The sequence below is a fragment of the Bufo gargarizans genome, chromosome 1, assembly GCF_014858855.1.
Source record: "Bufo gargarizans isolate SCDJY-AF-19 chromosome 1, ASM1485885v1, whole genome shotgun sequence".
Classification (NCBI taxonomy): domain Eukaryota; kingdom Metazoa; phylum Chordata; class Amphibia; order Anura; family Bufonidae; genus Bufo; species Bufo gargarizans.
In genome coordinates, this window is record NC_058080.1 from 712,543,638 (window position 1) to 712,567,168 (window position 23,531).

General features: G+C 40.6%; 1 protein-coding gene across 1 annotated transcript in view; it reads left to right on the plus strand.

The window, feature by feature from the left end:
- SETBP1 (SET binding protein 1) overlaps positions 1 to 23,531 on the plus strand; it is a 178,834-nt gene that overhangs the window by 123,385 nt on the left and 31,918 nt on the right. The window contains exon 3 of the mRNA XM_044276296.1: positions 9,367 to 12,778. Coding sequence (XP_044132231.1) covers positions 9,367 to 12,778 — 3,412 coding nt within the window. The remainder of the gene's footprint in view (positions 1 to 9,366; positions 12,779 to 23,531) is intronic.

The following is a 23,531-nucleotide window of genomic DNA, read 5'->3' on the forward strand; positions in this document are numbered from 1 at the left end:
TGTATATTTCAAATTTTTTATTGTAATTTAAGGGGGGGGGGGTAGTTTTTGCACATTTTCTGTGTTTAATGTTCATTAAAATTGGAAGGGATGAACAGTACAAGACGTGGCCTATGCACAGCTGTGTTACTGTTTTTGGAAGCATACCCCCTTTTATTATCATGGGAACCCCTTGTTAAGTCTCTTCCTCCTTCTCGGCTTCAATAGAAGCAGCAATGACTTGCAGAGACGGGCCATCTTGTTTTTTTCTGACCTGCCTTGCCTGCAGTAGCTGCCAACCATTGACTAGTCCTACATCTTAATTGCAGAGGAATAATTATTAGCTGCACTCCTTATCAATCGGCGCACGTTACAACCTGCACATGCCAGGCCGGATACTATAAAAAGATAGACCTCTCTGGGCGCAGAATGCGAGAACAGGCCGGTGTTCGGGGGACAGCAATGCCTTATAAAGTAACTGGATATTGTGTGTCCTGCTCCAGCCTCCTCTGGCTGGCAGCCGTCTGCATTAATCATTTAGTGTTTAGCTAAGGACATGACTTGCATACAGGCCTTCTCCCCCGCTTCTGCACTACAAAGTAGATTACTTTGCTGAAATGAGACGGGGCTATTGATTTACACTTCCCTTATCGACTGTTCCCCAGTAGCAATGAAAATAGCTGCCATATCCAAACACAAACACTGGATCCCAGCGCGTTTCTAGTCCTGCTGAATAATGAGCCTGAACATTGTCCATGTGTTCACTGCTCGCAGTGCAAGCTGCCAGATCTTGCTTTCTATGTTCATCTGTACTAGACATGAATATTAAAGGGGTTATTCCGTGATAAATGAAAATCGGACATCATATACCACGTGACAATTTCTTTCTAACAAAGCTAGCACCAGCCCTGTACCTCACATGGATCTAGAGATCTCCCTAATTATTGATCCAATTATTATGCTAGGTTTAGTTTAAGCTGGCAGCTCAAGGGATGTGTTCTTTCTGCTGCAGCTCTTTCCCTATTACAGCTCAAGGGGTGTCTCCTTGCCGCTGAAGCTCTCTCCCTATCACAGCTCAGGTGACATGTCCTTCCTGCTGCAGCTCTTTTCTTATCACAGTTGGGGGGGGGGGGGGGTCTCTCCTTTCTGCTGCATCTCTCTCCCTATCACAGCTAAGGGGACTTGTCTTTTGTGCAGCAGTTCTCTCCCTAACACAGCTCAGGGGATTTCTCCTTTCTCCTATATCTCCCATCCTATCACAGTTAAGAGTACCTGTCCTTTTTGCAGCAGCTCTCTCCCTATCACAGCTCAAGGTGTATGTGTCCTTTCTGCAGCAGCTCTCACTGTAACTGCTGCAGTTTCCAACACACAACTGGTGGACCTTTAAGAGTGAAACTGAGCATGCGTGACCACCTCAAAATAAGGAAAAGAATAAACAGCAGGTGGCGCTATACAGACATATTTTATTTTATAACTCGGGGACTATGCAGAATTTTTAATTACAAGCAATAACATAATTATTCACATCCAGTTGCTGGATTCGAAAAAGATTTTATATTTTTCACGGGACAACCCCTTTAACCCTTCATGTGATATTGCTTGAGATATTTGAAATGTGAAGATGGGCTATAAGTTTAAAAAAAAAAAACTTTTTACGAACAATCCTAATTTTGTTATATGGAGCATATGCTGGGGCCATTTATACATGTGAATATTGATGTGCACATTTGGTATACTTGAATAGTGCTTCTTAGGGGTTGCCTGGTTTGTAAATCCTATTCTCAAATTGATTGCATTGGGTATTGTCTTAACTCTAGTCACCAAGGTTCTACAGATTACCGCAAAGGTTCTGTGCACATCTCAGATAGCGTGCACCCAAATGTAAACCACTAACCTAAACCTACATCTTATGCATAGGCCGTTCTTAGGTTCTTCCTTCTAATTAGATGACCATCTATTGTGTATGCATTGTTCTGCCTCACCCCCAACAGCAGATCTCAGGGTAGATAAAGACTGACCTGTTGGATTTCAGCATACCCGATCCTTTAACCTCAAGGGAGATAAGCCCGCATTAGAAGTGTCTGGTGGCGGTTTATTCTCCTCTTCCTATTGAGAACCCATGGACACTTGGCCAAGCCTAGCATGCATGTGTAGGAGGTGGTGAGGAGGAAGGTGTTTTGGCCAAAAGTTATCTAAGGCGAAAGGTTAGCTTAAACCAAAAAGTTGCCTTTATGTTAGAGGTCATCCCACGAGCTGCATTTATCATATATCAACAAGATGGTCCGTTAGAAAACTCAGCGGTCTACAAAAAGCCAAGTTTTGGGTCTGTACACCTCTCTATTCACTTTTATAGAACTGATGTAGACAATGCTCTGTCAGTTCCATAAATAGAGTAAATGGAGCGGTGGACAGACGTGCACTACCATTCCATCCAGAGAGGGGACTCGCCGACCTGGGGGTCCTAATGGTCAGACCAGACCACTGTGTATAGGCGATAACTGCTGTTCGTGGGTTAACCCTCTTTAATGTAATGTATCCTTAGATTGACCGCCATTCCTCCTGACTCTACCTCATATTCATGAATACTCACCTTTGCTGAGGTTGCATGTATTCTGAATAGGAAGAGGGAAGAAATCCACTACTAGGTATCTCTGGTGAATTAAAGGATCAGCATGTTGAAATCCAAGTTCCAAATCTTTCCCCAAGTATCTAACATTGGGGGAAGTCGGAAGGCCCCCATACAGGTCGCCATTTTTTTATTTTTATTTTTTTTCGGAATTATGCTCCTTTCTACTATTTTCTAAATGCCATGAAATGCAATTTAAAGGGGTTTTCTGATATATTATTTTACTAATGACCTAGTAGGGATGAGCGAATCGACTTCGGATGCTTCATCTGAAGTAGATTCGCATAAAACTTGGTTGTAATACTGTATGGAGCGGGAGCTCCGTACAGTATTAGAATGTATTGGCTCCGATGAGCCAACGTTATTACGCGTGAAATAACTTAGTGAATTAATTATTACTGTAAAAAAACATTGATACCGAACTCGGGTATTACAACCAAGTTTTATGCAAATCGACTTCGGATGAAGCATCCAAAGTCGATTCACTCATCCCTAGTCATCAGTATCTAATTGATGGGGGTCTGACACCCGGGTCTCCACCGATAAGCAGTTTGGGGAAGGCACTGGTGCTCACTTTAGTGCCACAGCCTTCTCGCAGCTTTGCCTAGGCCGAATAATGACACGTTCAACGGTCACATGGTCTAGGGGAAGCTCAAGCCCAGTGTATCGGGCAGAGCGTGATGTGCAGCACAGCTGCTATCAAATGGATGAACCTGTGCTTGGTGAGCTAAGAGAAGGCCTCAGCGCTACTGACGGTGCCTTCTCAAACAGCTGATAGGTGGTGGTCCTGGGTGTCAGACACCCGTTGATCAGTCAAAAGATCTTGGAAAACCCTTTTCATGAAAAATCTCAGATTATATTAACTGTGTTGCCCCTTTAAGAAGCTTTCTTCAAGGTGTACATGTAGTGTTCAGTTCTGATGAGATGTATATCTAAAAAAGCCACCATAGTCTATAATTGAAATTTTCATTCAGTTGTCAAAACATATTCCTAATGTTATCAAAGGCAGATAAATAGCATGAACATGTTCTGGCAACGTCGTCCTAACAAAGCTGCATTCACAGGGCTTGTGTAAGAGGGGATTTTCCAAAACCGCACTTATAAAGGGCACATGGGCTAAACATAGCAGAGCCCTCGGTTTATTAGGAAACAATATTCATATTGTGCTGTGTTATCTCTCGTCAAGGTGTCTGACTGAGAACAGGAAATCAGAGCCAAAGACGATACCGAAATAGAATTCAGCTGAAGCCTGTGGGGTCACTGCCATTTGGGGGCTAAAGTCACAGGGTCTTCAGTTGTTTCATAAAGAAATAGTGTAGGATTAAAAAATATGCTTGCTTTCCACAAATGTGAGGGACTACATAGAGAAAGGGGGGTCCATGTCAATGATTATCATGTTGTCACAACCATAACCCTTTAACATTTTAACAGACCCCTTCAGAGTGGCTAGACATACTTGTGGGGTTCATACTTACCTGGTCCCCGCTGCTGGATTCTGGCTCTCACCGGTCTCCTCCACAGGTCCTGGGTCTTTGGAAATCAACATCCTGTTGACGAGCATTATGTGACCGCTGCAGCCAATCACTGGCTGCAGCAGTGACCTGTCACCCATGCGTTACATCACTGGATCAAGCGCCGCAGTGATTGGCTGCAGCGGTTACTTGATGCCTGTCAACGGGATATTGATTTCCAGACACCCAGGACCTGCAGAAGTGGCCATGGAGGGGTGCAGATGGAATCCAGAACAGGGGACCAGGTAAGTATGAACCCCAGAGCAGGTCCAACCACTCTGAAGGGGTCTGTTTAAAACATTTAAGCTGGGTTTACACTGGACGATGCAGTGGCCTTCTAGACAGTCGGCTGCTCGTTCAGTGAAGCTAATTGGGCATTTACATGCAGCGATTTCCTTCACTGTATAAGAATGCTATTGCGATCCCTCCTCCTCATACAGAATCATGGCTTCTGACCAGTAGATCGCTGTTTAGACCACACGATCTACTGCTCAGAAGCCATGATCGATGGTACCTGCACGAGCAACAGGATCACCCCATAAATGAACGTTTCACTCATTCATCAGGTGATCGGCGGCACATTCAGATAGGCAGATTTTCGGAAACGACGATTTTCCGGAATGGTTGTTCCTAATAATCTGCCTGATAGTTAGTGCCTCTAAATGCTCCTTTAGTGTTGGATAATAGCTTTAACTGAGACAGGAGACCTTGGAGGTTGTTTGCCACCTATCTCATTTCCGAGTTACTTGGATTAGTTACCCATCTAGAGGGCACCCATGAACCACTTCTCATCAATTATAAGGCGTAAGGTCTACCTAAGATGATAAATTCTCCATTGGTGCAATTCTAGTAAAGGGTGATATTAGTGGTACTCAAAAAATAAATAAAAAATACTCCCATAATACCCCAGAAGGGAGCACATATTTAATGTTATTTACAGTGGTTGGGGCTTTCTTCTGTCACCCTCTACTAGCAAGTGACAACTGCTCTGAGCACAATTTTGACTTTTTCTGAATATTTATTTTGCTTTTGAAGTCTTAGCAGAATGTTTTTTGACCTGGCGTGTCTAGGGTTGGATACTAGTCGGTTTACTTTAAGTCTTCCTTATATGTATCTTGCTTATAGTCTTTCTTTGTGAGATACATTCTTTTATTAAGCATGTTTCAATCTTGGGGTTCCTGATATCTCATAAGCCACTACAAGATACACCACATCCAACATGCTCGTGAAGGTGATCTCTATAGATGACCTTTCGCAACCTATGGGTCTCAAGTGATGTACAGGTTCATTCCATTGCCACTGTGGTCTACCATTACAAGTATTATCTCTGTCAGGAGGTCACAGTTTCTATAGGTAGTTTCCCCAATGGCTCTTCTTTGTGGATTTAATTTTAGTTTCTGAATACTGGATGTTGTCACATTGATTTCACCTTGAAGCCTGTCATCAGGGTGTCGATAACTCAGGCTATATTGCTTTATCTTCTATCAACTGTTATGAACTGTGAGCTGTGGAGATAAGGACCTAGTGCTTTGATGTGATATCAACCCTTACAAACCAAAAAACAAACAGACATTTCAGCTGTGAATCTGTGCTGCCTTAGCCATGTGCTCGTCCAAGATAGAGGTTTACGCCCGTGTGATGAAATCCTCATTCACTCACAGTTATCTCTCTCCCTCCATTCGGCCATCTGTTTTAGAGCTCCACTGGTTCCTGAAATGAAATATGGATTATTTTTTTTTTAAAGATTTATTGCAAGGATTCAAAATGGCCGACACATTTTGTAGGTTCTTGTTAGTATTCTAGCAGTAATTCTATACATGATGCCTTCATCTTATGTACATTTAGATTCCAAACTTTTTAGGCCAAAGGAATTCCAATATTCCAAAATGTATGCCCATGTGTGTAGGTAGATCTGCATTATTTTCTCTTATCAGAATAGTAGTAATTTTTATTTTTTTTACATTTAATTATTTTTTTATTGAATTATTATTTTTATTTTATATCTTCATTTTGTTCTGGGTATTTTTTTTATTTTGACCTTGCATTCATTTTGTTCTATATCTTTCATTTTGTCCAATATATTATTCCTTTATTTTATTTTTAACTTTTAATATTTTAACATTTTTTTTCTATATCTTTTGCTTGCACTGATATTATTTTTAATCATCTTTCCTTAATTTTATACTGATGTTTCACTTTTTTTTCTATCGGTGTTATTAATGTTTTTTATAGTAAAACAAACTTGCTGATTTGAGTTTCTACTTGCCTTTTTAAATTACTCTCTACTCAGATAGCGTGTCGTAATTAACCCACAGAAGCCATCAATGATGCACCATTTTTCAACTTTTAGGATGATTAGAATATGAAAATGAAGGGCACAATGGTGCAGATGTTTAAAAATCACAGCAGACAGCAATTAGTGACATGAGAGCCAGCTGCTTATCTCTCCAGATAAAGCCTCTTAATAGGGAATTACACTGGCGGAGCCATTAACACAGATAGATCTGCAAATGATTTAAAGAGGGGGCGTCGCAGAAGTAGCTTTGATTCCTAAAGAAACATAGGAGACTCTCGGAAATGTATACATACTTATTATATTTTGTTAGATATTTTATATTTATAACTAGTTTTATGTTTTTTCTTAACTTCTTGTCACATTACAAATCTTGCACTGTCTAATCATTCGGCAGAGGCCCATCTGGTCACCACAATGCCATGGTCTTTGGCTCGCCTAAGACTATCTTCACATGCAGCAGATTTGATTTCAGGAATTTTAGAGCCTGAATATCTGTATCTTTTACCTGAATGGGGCTTGCACAGATCCATATGCTTGCTCTCAAAATAACCCTTTTCAGATAAATGGAACCGATTTTCAGGTGCAGAAATTTCTGTAACAAAATCTGCCACACGTAAAGGTCCTTCTTAACCCCTTTACAGTTTTGCTTCAGCTCTGCTTGGGCTTTGAGAAAATGCACTAATAAGTCAGCCCAAGCAGAACTCCAACAAGAGGGAGGTAAGGCCTGCTTTAACCTGAGATATCTGGGGCTTCGTAAAGACTAGAATTGGTCTTGTTTGAAAGCTGACGGCCTATGCAGCATGATCAGACCAGAATGGCAGCATGATCTCCTCTACATTGGGAGATATAGCTGTTAGAAATCGGTTGAAAGTGAAAACAGGTTTTAGCTGCTTTCACTCCCAACTCAATTTCTAAACACTGTATCGCCTGATGTAGATAAGATAATGCTACCATTCTAGTCTTTTTGTAAAGCCAATACTGTCAACTTTCAAGCAAGTCCCATATCTGTAGCCATCACCAAGCCCAAAATATGAAGAGTTAAATGAGCCCTTTCCCCTTCAGCTGGCTGTGATCTCAGCCAGCCTGGAGAATGAGACGGGAGCTGACAGCCTGCAGTATAGAAGAGTCAAATATAAATACATTTATACAATTCACAACATCATAATCATACTGATTCACAAGTCATCAAGTTATTTATACCACACAGTAAACACTGTAAAAATAAATTCCACAAAAAACTTTAAAATGAAATTTTTTAAATCTTCCCCCTAAAAATAAAATGTTATTTAATACACGATATCAACCTCAAAATGGTTCCACAAAAAAGCAAAAACCTACAACTTGTCCCCAAAAAATTCAAGATCTCATACAGCTAAAAAATAGAAGAAAAAATAAATGTCTTCCATTCTTTGAGATAGGTGATAGTATAGTATAAAATGAGAATACCTCTTTAAGAGTAATAGGCAGACATGTTGATGGCCCAGTTTTTTTTAATTTCCAGCAGGAAACCCTTTCCATCATACCTCTCATTTATAGGTTAGATCCGTTTCCAGTAGGATAAGTTAAACTCTGATCTTGCTCTTTTATGTTCGTTCAGACTGTTGTCTTTGATATCCCAGAAATATCTGTTTTCTGATTTAACCTTAATTAAGAGCATTAAAACTTTTGCAAGGTTGTATGGTTAGGGGACACTGCACAGTCACACTCAAGACTGGATCAAGGAAGGTTTTCTACCGAGATTATAAACCTGCAGCTACTTTGCCCTCCCCGGCTCCATAACTCGAGTAAATTAACTCATCCGCCAAATGACTTTTACGTTTTACGAGTGCAAAATATAAGGGCGTATTAAAATCTGTGTTAGAATCGTCCTAGAGATTAATTGCCGTAGTATATAATAGGTTAAATCTGTGTGATTAATACTCATCTTCCCTAATTAGACAGCAATAATTACTTTTCAACAGCGCTTATAAATCTGTAAGTAGACTATGAAACTGAGAAGAACTTGGTTGTGTCTCGGGTGGCATGCAGTATGAGCAAGCAGCTTGCGACCTGCTGGGATTTTTATCTCTCATAATCTCTTACCAAGTGCTAAATGTGGCAATGTTTCCCTCAGAAAATGGGAATTGATTCTGAAATTAAAGTCTTAACCCTAAGAGATAGTTTTAGGGTTAGAGTTCAAGCTTCACGCAGTCATTTAGATAGACTGTTGCACATCCTACATTGTTATTTTATGGAGCCTTCTCATATAATCCAGTCATTTCATGAAGTCTAAATGTACAAAATAACCAGGGACTACATCCCAGGGCCTTAAAGAGGACCTGTCAGCTCTCCGCATTTGGTTACCTTAAATATTTGCATTTCCTGATCACACCTTTTCTTAGAATCTGAATTGTACAATTCCTCTGTCATTCCAAATGAAATGTATAAATTAACAACTGGGTGTTACCATTCCCCTTTTCACAGGGTTATCCCTAAACAGTCTGACACTGCCCAATCGGTGGTATCTGTCCCAGTGACCGAGGATGGTAAAGTCCAGTTGTTAACTTAGTCATAGATTCTCAGGAGGATTAACAGATTAGAGATACAGATATTTACTAATATCAGAAGTGCTGGCTTGATCTCTTTAGAAACTGTTCTGATAAAAATAAAGGGCATTTCTAAATTGTATCTGTTTTGGCAAAGAGGTCTAACATGGTAGACAATATGGTTGATTTGCAGACATGTGATGACAGTAAAGGCAGACATGTTGGTTGCCACCATGTCTTGCCAGAAAAAGATATGAGAGGACTAATTATTTCTAGTAGGACACTGATCAGATACAAAGTAATAAAAAATAAACTACTGTTGCTAAAGTAGTGTCTTCAACATCCTCTAATTAATGCATGTCAGATTATTTTCCTCAATGTATTACTATTGTGTAGCATGACTAATGAGCTTCCTCTTTTCCTTTTTAGGTGCACGAGAGGTTTCAGAAACATTCGGGGCTTCATTACAACTCCAGCGTTCCTCCAGTCATCACCAGTAGTACCTTAAAACCAAAGCACCAGCAGAAAAGCAACCAGAATCATCATGACTGGTCACCAAAATCAGACTCTGGCCCTTCAGCACAGAGTGGATTTCTGAATGCAGAAACTGGTAAAAAAGACTCCCCTAATGTCACCAAGAGTCCAAAGCCAGAAATAGCTTCTCAGTTTCTCAAGTCTCAAGCTAAGAAATCCAGCATGGGGAGTTCATGGAGTCAAAACTCTGCTTCCAAGGAAGGTACTACTAGTAGTTCAGCTTCATCGCCAAGTGTTCTGTCCACTTCTAGCAACAGTGAGAGTAATGAGCTTTCAAAGGTAGAGGACCAAAAGGGTGGCTCATCTGAAGCACCAGAACAACAGCTTAGTAATACAAAAAAGAAGTCTGGCAAAAAAGAGTTGAGTCAAACCATGCAGGTGGCTGAGACAGAGCATGCAAAAAGAAGCCCAAAAGCACTTGAACCCAAAAGTCATGATACTACAGAAAATAAGAAGGATAATGAAAATTTGCCAGCTGTCCAACAACAGAAAGAGTTGCCTTCTGGACCTAATAGTGAGAGTGATTTGAGCCACACGCGCATCATGGTTCCCATGAAATCTACACCAGTGGATCCAACAGTTAATAAACGTAAGAAAAAAACATCCTTGAAACCAGCTGTGGACAAAAATGCACTTGACTTGGAGCAGCCTTCAGGGCGGTCAGTAGTTAATGAAATCAGCAATCAGAACACTTCACCAACCCAAACTAATAAGAAGGATAACAAAGTAATCAAGCAAACTAAAGTCATTGCTCACGAACTGCCATCAAAGTTACCAGAAGTAAATGGAAACATAGGAAAAACATTTGTAAACAGCATGACCCGCCTTCAAAAATCTTCTACTCCACCTGTATCTAAAGCCATGTCTGATAATGCTCGGTCTAAAGTGTCAGAACTACAACATCCTAAATTTACAAAGAAAAGATGGGCATGTGGTAAACCTAAGATGAAGACTCCTCATGAAAATTCTTCTTCCATCTCTGAAAAAATTGTAGTAGATCCTCCTTCTGCTTACCCAATAACCCCTTCAAGCCCTCTTTACACAAATACAGATAGCCTTACTGTGATTACACCAGTAAAGAAGAAAAGGGGTAGACCAAAGAAACAACCGTTGCTTACTGTGGAGACGATCCATGAAGGAACATCGACTAGTCCAGTAAGTCCCATTAACCGAGAATTCCCTGGTATGAAGAAGAGAAAGGGGCGACACAGTCTTGCTGAACTGGTCCAGATGACTCCTATGGAAAAATCCATTAGTGAGCTAGAATTTCACAAAAAAGTTGGGAAACTTGGATTGTTGGATAAGAAGACAATAAGGACCATTAATAAAATGAAAACCCTCAAAAGAAAGAATATCTTAAGCCAAATTTTGTCTTGCTCAAGCAGCATGGCCTTGAAATCGAAATCTCAGCCACAGACAAATGCAATAACAGCTGTAACCACAACTCTTGATGCTCGATTAGGCAAGCAGATTAATGTCAGCAAGAGAGGAACCATCTATATAGGCAAGAAAAGGGGAAGGAAGCCAAGAGCAGAGCAAGTTCCCCAACAGATTGAACGTAGAACAGCCATTAAACAGACTAGGCCTGTTTCTAGCCAGCCCGAAAACCCAGCAGTGCCTTCCAATTTGCAGTCATTTGTGGCATCCTCACCAGCAGCTATTCACAGTTTTGCAACTCAGTTTATAGGTTCTAATGGAAACCTTAGTCCTGCCAGCACTGATACAATATTTTCAGATTTAAAAACTATGCCAAATCTTCAGCCAATCAGTGCTCTTCCAACAAAAACACCGAAAGGAATACACGTAAGTTCCTGGAAGTTGTCTCCGCCAAGATTATTGGCTCACTCGCCTTCCCATCTGTGTGAGATTAGTTCCTTAAAAGAAGTCACACTATCGCCAGTAAGTGAGTCTCACAGTGAAGAAACCATTCCTAGCGACAGTGGAATTGGTACAGACAACAACAGCACTTCTGATCAAGCTGAGAAGAGCTCAGAGTCTCGTAGGAGGTACTCCTTTGATTTTTGTACTCTGGATAATCCAGAGGTTACTCCATCTGATACCAGCACAAAGAGCAAGCATGGTCACCGGCAGAAACATCTCATTGTTGATAACTTTCTCGCCCATGAAAGTGTTAAAAAGCCAAAGCACAAGAGAAAGAGAAAAGGGTTGCCGAACAGGGACAATCTTCAGTTTCTTGCAGATCTTGAAGACCTTATAAACAAGTTTCAAGTCTTTAGAATTTCTCACAGAAGTTACACGTTTTATCATGAAAACCCTTATCCTAGTATCTTTAGGATTAACTTTGATCACTATTACCCAGTGCCATATATCCAGTACGACCCATTGCTCTACCTTCGCCGGAACTCTGACTTGAAATCAAAGAAAAAGCGTGGTAGACCTGCCAAAACCAATGACACCATGACAAAGGTGCCTTTTTTGCAAGGGTTTGGATACCCTATTCCCAGTGGAAGTTACTATGCACCATATGGAATGCCTTACACATCAATGCCTATGATGAACCTTGGTTATTATGGTCAGTATCCAGCTCCTTTGTATCTGTCTCACACGCTTGGGGCAACTTCTCCATTTATGAGGCCCTCCGTTCCACCACCACAGTTTCATACATCCTCTCATATGAAGATGTCTACTGTCACAAAACATAAAACAAAACATGGCGTTCACCTGCCGACATCAGTAGGCATAGGCTTGGGTGACATGGCTCCTTCCAAAACTGGAGCCGTTGGACTTTCAAGCAGCCGAATTCACAAAAGAAAACACAAACATAAGCACAAGCATAAGGATGATTGTATCCTTGGAGGACACAGTGATTTCAGTGGTCTCTTTTCAGGCAAGTCCACAAGCTTTTCAAGCCATGTGGCAAATGAGAAGCTCAGTTCCTCTAGCAAGGACCTTTTCACAGTGAACGAAAAAAGCAAACACAAAGAGAGGCCGAAGCACCAGCATTGTGAAACTGGACAAAGAGGTCCAAAGAGTTCTTTCGAGGTGGACACACTTTCTTCTTTGTCTCTTTCAGATGGTCAGCACTTTTCTCAGTCTAAAGACAGAAATGACTTAACTAATGAGTCTGATAGCTGTTTGAAACGATATTCTCTAAATGATGGCAATGGCAGATCAGACTCTTCGGACCTGTTTGTGGAAATGAGCTCATCCAATGACAAGAGAGATGGGGACTTGAATGGCAATAAAAGAAGGACATTTGAAGGTTTTGGGTCCTATAGAGAGAGAGACATTCAGTCATTTCGAATGAACAGGAAGGACAGAAATGTTTTTGATCATTCGGGATCAGGTAAGAACTTCTGTAATGTTAAGATTTATCTGAATACTGCTCATATGTCCATATGGTCTAATCCAATAGGCTTGTATTTATGTATTTTAATTGGAATTCATCAACATGAGCAATGTGTAGACACTTTTACTCATAATGGAAAAAAAACTGCACTCTGAGTAAAATATATATAGTGTGGCTGGTATACCCAATACCAAGCCAAATGAGGTGATACATGACCCAGGTATTCACAGTACACCAAAGCGACCATCAGTGCAGCTCTCTCCAGTTTTTAAAAGGAGTCTACACTTAGGAAAATTATAATTAAAGGGACATTTTTATCCTTTTTTTTGTCACATATCTATATTTCAATCTATATTTAAATGTGTATTATTGTTCACCTTGCTCTTTAACTTCCTCCCTTTTTGGGCTTGTTAGCAGGGTAAACACCTGTGGTGATTCAGTTAGAGCACCACACATTACACTAATCAATACAATGCTCTTCCGTGGGCATCTTTATCTACACCTTTCAAGAGAGCAATAGAACTGTCATACTGCCATCCCAATTCTATATCTGCTATTATTGTGTGTATTATCTTGCATGTTCCCCTCACAGCAGCAGTAAACTGACAATGGATTAACTATCTATAGAGGAGGTCTTATGATTAGTGCTGATTAGGGATAAGTGAATCGATTTCGGATGAAACATCAGAAGTCGACTCGCATAAAACTTTGTTTCAGTAGTGTACGGAGCGAACGGTCCGTACAGTATTAGAATGTATTGGCTCCGATGAGCTGAAGTTATTATTTTGCAAAGTCTCGCGAGACTTCGCATAATAACTTCAGAAATGTATTTATACTGTAAATAACCATTCCCCGAACTCTGGTTCAGTTCCAAGGTAGCACTTGGATTCAAACCCGAGTTCAGGAACCGTTTTTTTACAGTATAAGTCAACTTCTGAAGTTATTATGCAAAGTCTCTCGAGACTCCGCAAAGTAATAACTTTGGCTAATCGGAGCCAATACATTCTAATACTGTATGGAGCTCCGTACAGTATTGAAACAAAGTTTTATGCGAATCGACTTTGGATCTTTCATCCGAAGTTGATTTGCTTATCCCTAGTGCTGATTGCTACAGAAGGACGATATTCTGTTTCATTTTCAATGGTATAGTACAGGGGTGGCCAACCTTACAGATACAAAGAGCCCAAAAAAAACAAAAAAAAAACATATGACTACCAGGAGCCACAAGCTATACATTTATACACAAGTCATCGTATTTTTTGCCCTACAAGATACACCTAGGTTTTAACAAAGAAAAATAAGAGAAAAAATATGTTTTCATCTGATCTGAGGTCTGCTAAAAATGTTTTTCTTATTTTTCATTAGCAGAGAAAAAAAGAAAATATATATTTTGACGCAGAGTGTGGTAAGTTGAATTCGCAATGCGATTAATATAACCTGTATTAATCGCATTGCGATTACAACTTAGATCTGAGTTCCTAATGGTTGTATTGCTAGAATTGACGAATATAACGAATATAGCACTATATCCTCAATCTTCGTTATATTCTAGCAATGCAACCATTAGGAACCCAGCTCTAAGTTTAATTTGCAATGCGATTAATATAACCTGTATTAATCGCATTGCGATTACAACTTAGTCAAATTTGTGACACTGCAGCTTCAGAATGAATCTAAGATGGATGCTGTCCTTGCTTTTTGATAGGTGGGAGGGTCTGGGAGGGAGGGTATGCTGATTGGCTGGAATGTGTCTGCTGACTGAGGTACAGGGTCAAAGTTTGCTCAATGATGATGTATAGGGGGCGGACCGAACATCGCATATGTTCGCCCGCCGCGGCGAACGCGAACAAGCTATGTTCGCCGGCGAATAGTTCGGGACATCTCTAATGCTCGGATCAGACAACACAAATCAGACTCCCAGTGTCAGACCCTCAGTGCTCAGATATCCCCCTTCTCAGATCTGACCTCCCATGCTCAGACGTGACCAACCCATGCTCAAACAAGACCCCCATGCTCAAATCTGAACCCTCATCCTCAGATCTTCCCCTCATGCTCAGATCAGACCCCATTGCTCAGATCAGGACCCCCCCATGCTCAGATCAGACTCCCATTGCCCAGATCAGGACCCCCCCCCCCCCATGCTCAGATCAGAGCCTCCTATGCTAAGATCAGACCCTCATGCTCAGTTCTATCATTTAAAAAAAATATCTTCCCTCTCCAGTTCAGGCACTGGGCTCCTGCTCCGGCACCTGCTACTCTGCAGGTCTGACACACTCTCCACTGTCACCTGATGAGCACAATGTCAGGTCATAGTGTGTGTCTCCATGTACTATGTTCTCACACTGTGTGCATCAGGATGTATTGGAGAGTGAGCTGGAGCTGCAAAGTAGTAACAGTGCCCGATCAGGAAAAGAGATCTGAGCATGGGGTGGAGAGTGAGCCGGCCTGACTGCTTCCTGGCTTCACAGCTAGAGCCTCACTTGAAGAAGCAAAGAGCCGCATGTGGCTCAAGAGCCACAGGTTGGCCACCCCTGGCATAGTACATCCAATAATTCTAAAAATGAGTTTTCCCAGAATATTTAGCTTATAAAATACAAATTTCTGATGAAAATGTACCTTTAAATGGGTTTTCCAAGATCCTGAAAAAGTCTACCTTTTTTTTCAGGAATTTGACCACACCTATGTATGGGATGTTACTGGTGTTGCAGCTCTGTGCATTGACCAGAGTGGCAACATTTCTGGAAAAAGAGCAAACATTGCATTTTTTTTTTTTTTTACTGATCACTGATAGAGATGAATGAATCGCTCAAAATTCAATCCGGTTTCAATTTGGCTAAATCAGTCGACCGATTTGATTGTGGACGGAATCGATTCTACCCAAATTGAAAGTGCTCCAATTAGCCTGTAAATTTGTGCGTGACACTGTGTGATCTCATGGGATTTATGTTTTTCACTCTTATCTCTCACTTTTTACATTTTTTTTTATTATTTTTTGTCTTTCTCTCTCTCCCCCCCAAAAACAAACAAACAATAGATAACGAAATTAGTCCAAATCAAATAACCATAGATTTAGATGCAACTCAAATTTTTACAGACTTCGGGTTCCAATTGTTTCAAACCAATTTGCTCATCTCTAGTCATGGACAACCTCAAAAATTACAGCTTGTTTAAATCTCTAAATTTTAAATATGGGCTGGATGAGTTCTTTTATCCAGTGCGGTTCTGCTACATTTGATTACTTGAGTACTATACTGTAGGTCTACATCATGTATAGAGGCAGATCAGAAGGCAATATTGTTAATCTACATCATTTTATAGAGATGGCGGCAGTATTGTCTGTGCCTACATTTATTCTGCCGGTAAAAACTATGTACTCCTCCCTTACCAGGAGGATTACGCCAACACGTTATCATATGGCCTGGTGTCATGTATCTTTAAAGAGGTTAATAATTATTATATAAAGATCACCGATCCTCAGGATAGGTCATTATTATCAGATCGGTGGTGTTTTAAATCATCAGCTGTTACAGGGAGCAGCTGCATTCACTGGAGCTTCCAGCATCTCTCCTAAGCAAGGCGCTGTACATAATGTAGTACAGTAGCTGTGTTTGGTATTGCAGCCCAGCCCCATTCACTTCAATGGGGCTGAGCTGCAGCTAGGCCATGTGACCGATGTACAAAACCATTACATGGCCTAGGAAGAGAACGCAGCACTCATGAAGCATTGGCTTCTTCTAACAACTGACCAGCAGGAGGTCCTGGGTGTTAGACCCCGACGATCTGGGCTCAGTACTAGGTCCTCTACTCTTCTGCCTCTATACAGCCCCCATCGGACAGACTATCAGTAGATTTGGCTTTCGATACCATCTCTATGCTGACGACACCCAACTATACACTTAATCCTCTGAAATCACCCCTGCTTTACTCCAAAACACCAGTAATTGTCTGGCAGCTGTCTCGAACACCATGTCCTCTCTGTATCTAAAACTGAACCTCTCAAAAACGGAACTTCTTGTCTTTCCCGATCTATTAACCCTCCTAAACTTGATATTTCAATTTAATTCTGCAGCACTATCATAACTTCTGTGCAACATACCCGCTGTCTTGGGGACACATTTGACTCTTTCCTTTGTTCCCCAAATTCAATCGCTTACACGCTCTTGTCGTCTGCACCTCAAGAATATCACCAGAATCCGCCCTTTTCTCCCCGGTGGAAACAGCAAAAACTCTTGTTGCCTTGATTCATTCTCCCCTTTCCTACTGCAACGCGTTACTAATCGGTCTCCCTCTCACTAAACTCTCCCCCCTTCAGTCTGTCCTAAATGCTGCAGCCAGGCTCATCTATCCATCCAACCGCTACACTGATGTTACTAGTCTATGCCAGTCACTTCACTGGTTGTCCATCCACCACAGAATACAGTTCACACCCTCACCCACAAAGCTCTCCACAGTGCTGCACCTCCATATATCTCCTCCCTCATCTCCATCTACCTTCCTACTCGTGCTCTCCGTTCTGTTAGCGACCTAAGATTTATAGCCTCCATAATTCGTACCTCTTACTTTGAAGTTATCATTATGGGAGATTTCAATCTTCCAGATATAAACTGGAAAACCAAAATAGCAAGTTCTACCAGGAGTACAGATATTCTAAATTCCCTACTGGGGTTATCCCTACAACAAATGGTTGAGGAGCCAACCCGGAGGGAGGCCATTTTGGATTTGATATTCACAAATGGGGATTCGGTATATGATGTCATTGTAGGCGAAACCTTGGGATCTAGTGATCACCAGTCAGTGTGGTTTAATATAAGAACTGTGAAAGAGTCCCACTACACAAAAACAAAAGTTTTAGATTTTAGAAAAACAGACTTTTCAAAAATGAAATTAGTCATAAATGAGTCCTTATCAGACTGGAACGGATTACATGGAGTCCAGGAGAAATGGGACTACTTAAAAGGTGCATTATTGAAGGCAACAGAAAATTGCATTAGACTTGTCAGTAAAAGCAAAAAAAGGAAGAGACCACTGTGGTACTCGGCAGAAGTGGCCCAAATCATTAAAAATAAAAAGCTAGCATTTTGTAATTATAAAAAAACCCAGAGCAATGAAGATAAGGAAATCTACAAGATTAGGCAGAAAGAGGCCAAGCAATTTATAAGAACTTCTAAAGCGCAGGCAGAAGAAAAACTAGCTCAGTCTATGAAAAAAGGGGATAAGACATTCTTCAGATATATAAATGAAAAAAGGAAATTAAAACAAGGAATAACTAAATTAAAAACAAAGGACGGAAGGTATGTAGAAGAGAATAAAGGGCTAGCCGACTGCCTTAATGAATACTTCTGTTCAGTTTTTACAAAAGAAAAAGAAGGAGAAGGACCTCCACTAGAAAGGATGACTATTAAATCGTTTGATGCATGTGTCTTTACAGAGGAAGATGTTCTAAGTTTGCTGTCTAAAGTGAAGACAAATAAGTCACAGGGGCCTGATGAGATACACCCAAAATTATTAAAAGAGCTTAGTGGTGAGCTGGCAAAACCGTTAACAGATTTATTTAACCAATCATTAGTAACAGGAGTCGTCCCGGAAGATTGGAAATTGGCAAATGTCGTGCCCATTCACAAGAAAGGTAGTAGGGAGGAATCGAGCAACTATAGACCAGTGAGTCTGACATCAATAGTAGGCAAATTAATGGAAACCCTATTAAAGGATAGGATTGTGGAACATCTAAAATCCCATGGATTGCAAGATGAAAAACAGCATGGGTTTACTTCAGGGAGATCATGTCAAACAAACCTTATAGATTTTTTTGACTGGGTGACTAAAATAATAGATGGTGGAGGTGCAGTAGACATCGCATATCTAGATTTTAGTAAGGCTTTTGACACTGTCCCACATAGAAGACTTATCAATAAACTGCAGTCATTGAGCATGGACTCCCATATTGTTGAGTGGATTAGGCAGTGGCTGAGTGACAGACAACAGAGGGTTGTAGTCAATGGAGAACATTCAAAACAAGGTCATGTTACCAGTGGGATTCCACAGGGATCTGTACTGGGACCAATTTTGTTTAATATCTTCATAAGTGACATTGCAAAAGGCCTCGATGGTAAGGTTTGTCTTTTTGCTGATGACACAAAGATATGTAACAGGGTTGATGTTCCTGGAGGGAAACGCCAAATGGAAAAGGACTTAGGAAAACTAGAAGAATGGTCAGAACTCTGGCAACTGAAATTTAATGTGGATAAGTGCAAGATAATGCACCTGGGGCGTAAAAACCCAAGGGCAGAATATAGAATATTCGACACAGTCCTGACCTCAGTATCTGAGGAAAGGGATTTAGGAGTAATTATTTCAGAAGACTTAAAGGTGGGAAGACAATGTAATAAAGCAGCACGAAATGCAAGCAGAATGCTTGGATGTATAGGGAGAGGTATAAGCAGTAGAAAGAGTGAAGTGCTTATGCCGCTGTACAGATCACTAGTGAGACCTCACTTGGAGTATTGTGCGCAGTACTGGAGGCCATATCTCCAGAAGGATATAGATACTCTAGAGAGAGTTCAGAGAAGAGCTACTAAACTAGTACATGGATTGCAGGATAAAACTTACCAGGAAAGGTTAAAAGACCTTAATATGTATAGTTTGGAAGAAAGAAGAGACCGAGGGGATATGATAGAAACTTTTAAATACATAAAGGGAATCAACTCGGTAAAGGAGGAGAGCATATTTAAAAGAAGAAAAACTACCACAAGAGGACACAGTTTTAAATTAGAGGGGCAAAGGTTTAAAAGTAATATAAGGAAGTATTACTTTACTGAGAGGGTAGTGGATGCATGGAATAGCCTTCCTGCAGAAGTGGTAGCTGCAAATACAGTGAAGGAGTTTAAGCATGCATGGGATAGGCATAAGGCCATCCTTCATATAAGATAGGGCCGGGGCTATTCATAGGATTCAGATATATTGGGCAGACTAGATGGGCCAAATGGTTCTTATCTGCCGACACATTCTATGTTTCTATGTTTCTATGTTACTCCTGTCTTCAAGACTTTTCTAGAGCTGCACCTACTCTCTGGAATACCCTGCCCTGGAATATTAGGTCAATTCACAACTTCTCCACCTTCAAAATTGCCTTAAAAACATATCTTTTCAGGCAGGCTTATCAAGCTACCTAAAATGACTTTTCCCTGACTAAACCTCTCCCCCCACCAACTCCTCTGGCCTAAACTCGATCCTCTAGTAGTCCCAAACCTGAAGCAGATCGGACGGCACCACTCCTGTCAGTTCAATAATGGCTTGAATCCTACCTTTCACAAACAACTACCTTTTGTGTCACCCCCCAATTCCTCGTAGATTGTAAGGTCTTGCGAGCAGGGCCCTGACTCCTAGTGTTTCAGTTGTATATTAGCCAGTTACTTTTGTTTTGTACATGAACCCTATGAATTTGTAAAGCACTGCGGAATATGGTGGCGCTATATAAATTAAAATATTATTATTGATGACCTATCCTAGGGATATTTTTTACGGATAACGCCTTTAAGTGCATAGAAATACACACAGGCAGTGGATGCATGTGATGGGGTAGGCAGTAGGCAGTAATATAAGATAACTGAGCATAACACCCTTTTACACACTAGTGAAGTTCCCTGGTAAGGGATAGTTAAAGTAATGTATACATTTTTTGTTAGCGCATAATTATATTTCAGTATAATTAAAGCAAGGGCCATGTTTAATTTAAGCAGTTTAATGTTTTCGGGGAAAAAAGTCAGCTCAATTAAAATGTTCATTGGTTTTCTGATTGCAACTTGTATGATAGCTCTTTGTAAAGATATTACTCTGCTTCTATTGGAAAAATGTTCTCTTAATTAAAAACTACAGTGAAAATAAAACTGTAATTAAATGGACTTTGGTGCTGAACAATGAGCTGGGGACTTGAATAATGTACTGCTGCCCAAATACTTGAATTGAAGCGGCAGAAGGTGGAAGGAATTTGCAATTCGCACCCTTATATTAAGTAGAATACAGAACAAAAAAAAATTATCTCATTCTACAAATGGAATATCTACTTCATTGAGTCTTACAGTAAAGTAATGCAGCGAATTCAGAGCTGTGATCTAATCCAATCTATTTTTATGACGTGGCTTCACGTACTAAACATGTTAGAATTGCTTTTTGGAATTCCATTATGGGAGCTACACTTGAAAGGTGGGAGTGGTTGGCCAAGTTTATAGGGCAAAACCAATTATGTGTACTCTATTATCTGCCCTACATACCGTGCTTGCACCTACTGAACCAGGGCCAATTAATTCTCTTCCCTTGATTTTTCATTGCTGTGTTACTTAGATTTGGCATAGTCGGTACTTTCTAGAGTCAACCTGGTTCTGTACACGGAATGTCTCGAGCTTAGATTTCTAACCCGGAAAGCCATAGAAGTATGAGGGGAATTTATCCTATCCTTATGCTACTTTTTGGCGTAGAATATAGTTGCAATCTGCATTTTACGTCTTTGAAAATGGGTCATTGGAAACCCTCAGCCCTGTCTATTTCATCATTATTTACACTGGCGTAAATAATGATTGAAATCTGCGGGAGGTTAGAGCTGAAGGAGGAAAGTAGTTTGACTAGGCCTACACCTCATCATGAATGATATGCCTTCTCCTTCACTGCAGGCCCTATCAAGGCTGGAGTAACACACGCCGGCCTTAATAAATCGGGGTATATAACTCATATATAACTCATATTCCCACATACCTGTGTAGGTTTGTTTACACCATGAAGAATGTCAATCAGTGAGTGACCTGCCCTTCGGAAATCTAAGCCCAGAGAGAGCAGGGTTACGACTAAATCAGTGAATCCCAAGATACGCTGAATCTTGTTCAGCTCTTCCTCCTCTAAAACCTAGAGCAATTATTCTCAAGGTAATCAGTTAAATTTTTCACGCACATTTGTACCACACATTTGTAAGTGGGGGTTTCCACCTGTAACACTTATTACCTGTCCATGATAAAAGTAAACCTGGCAATATACTTTAGATTGTTCATCTGACTGCTACTCCTACTGATTCTCCCCCCCCCCCCCCCCCCCCAATACGTGTGTTCTCAATAGAGAGAGGGGAGAAAGCTGCTACAAGATAGCTGTGTGGGTAGCTTTTCTCCAATATAGGGGTTGTCTTATCTGGACAAAGACATAGATGTTGAGATTTCGATAGTCCCAGACATCTGTCAAAATCATCTGGTTCGAGAGACACTAATCTAATATGTATGACCATTTGTAAATAGGTGACACTACAAGTGTTTTGACCTCCACTGATCATCATTGCAGATGGGTTTGGGTGTCCTTGCTCCTAAGTCCTCTGTAAGAAGACCAGAAGGAGGTAGAGATTAGAGGCCATGCTTGTTTGTGCCCCACTCAATGAGGTACAGTATAGAAACAACAAAATATGAAAACTCCTCTGTTTCAAATAGTTCTGTAGACTGTAACAGAGAATGCAGCATGCATGAATGACCTTGGCCACTTTCGTCTCACTTCACAGAATGTTTAGATCAAACAGGAACTGTGGTGTCCTTATTCCTGTGATCTGTGGAATTATTGGTGCCCATCTCAACACCTTCAAATATGAACAGGGAATTGAGGTAATAATTGGAGAAACAGTCCTAAATCTATTGAGGTCGTGATTAAGGTCTTAAAAAATATACTTGAACGCAGTTCTCCTTTTGTGGTCATTTGGGATCTATGTGATTTTCGAGTATTTGATGATTTGCTTGCCTATAGAATGCATGGTTGATAAATTAATAAGACACATTGAAACCAGTGGCCAATTTTGAAACTCAAATCAGGCTAATTTATTGCTCATGTGATATATTTTTATTATTGAGAAAGTACTACTCAGTTCTCTGGCCTTCAATGCTAGTCACTTAGCTTATGTTTGTTTCCTGTTTTTCACATTGATGACAACCTCAGAAACCTCAGTGTTCTCATTCCCAAACCACAAACATACATAAACTTGTAGATGAAGCTGCCTTGCATGTCTGTCTTCATATCCCTAAAAATACTATCCTTGGCAAAACAGTTTACTACCCGAAATTTCCTGTCCATAATCCTGGTTACCCAACTATGTTCTATGTAAAGGTAACTGCTATTTTCTCTAAACTTTCAGTGGAAGACTAGTGGTTGATGGTAACTTTTTCAAAGCAAATGGTCATACCAGCTGAATACCATACCAGTTCAATTCTCCAACTTAATTGTTTCAGAAAAGTTGCTCAAAAAAGTTGGCCATAGATATACAGTATGTATTAGGTTGGTGGATCAAACAAATTTTGCTGGGGAGACTGGTTCTAGTAATGTGGATAATCCTCTCTGGATTTGCCAAATAATTCCAGCACTTAAATCTCTGGAATACTAGCTTCTCCTTTTAGGAACATGCACATTTAGAGTAGGTTCACATCTGTGCTAGTGACCTCCTGTAGTCTGTTCCAGCCGAGGACTACCAGAGTAATTATATCCAGCATAGCTGGACACCACTTGATCCCTATTGCCTATAATGAGATCAGAAGGGGATTCGCGGGGTGTTTCTGGCATAAATGACAGCTTTTGGCCGAACAAATATGCCTGCATGGCCTAAGAAAATAGAGGCAGATTACTGGAGATCAACTGTTTTTTATGTCTACTCAGTAGTCTATACACACTCAACAGATAAGAACTCCCACCGACCGGACTTTGCTGTCTTATTACAGTAACTATGAAGAAACCGATATAC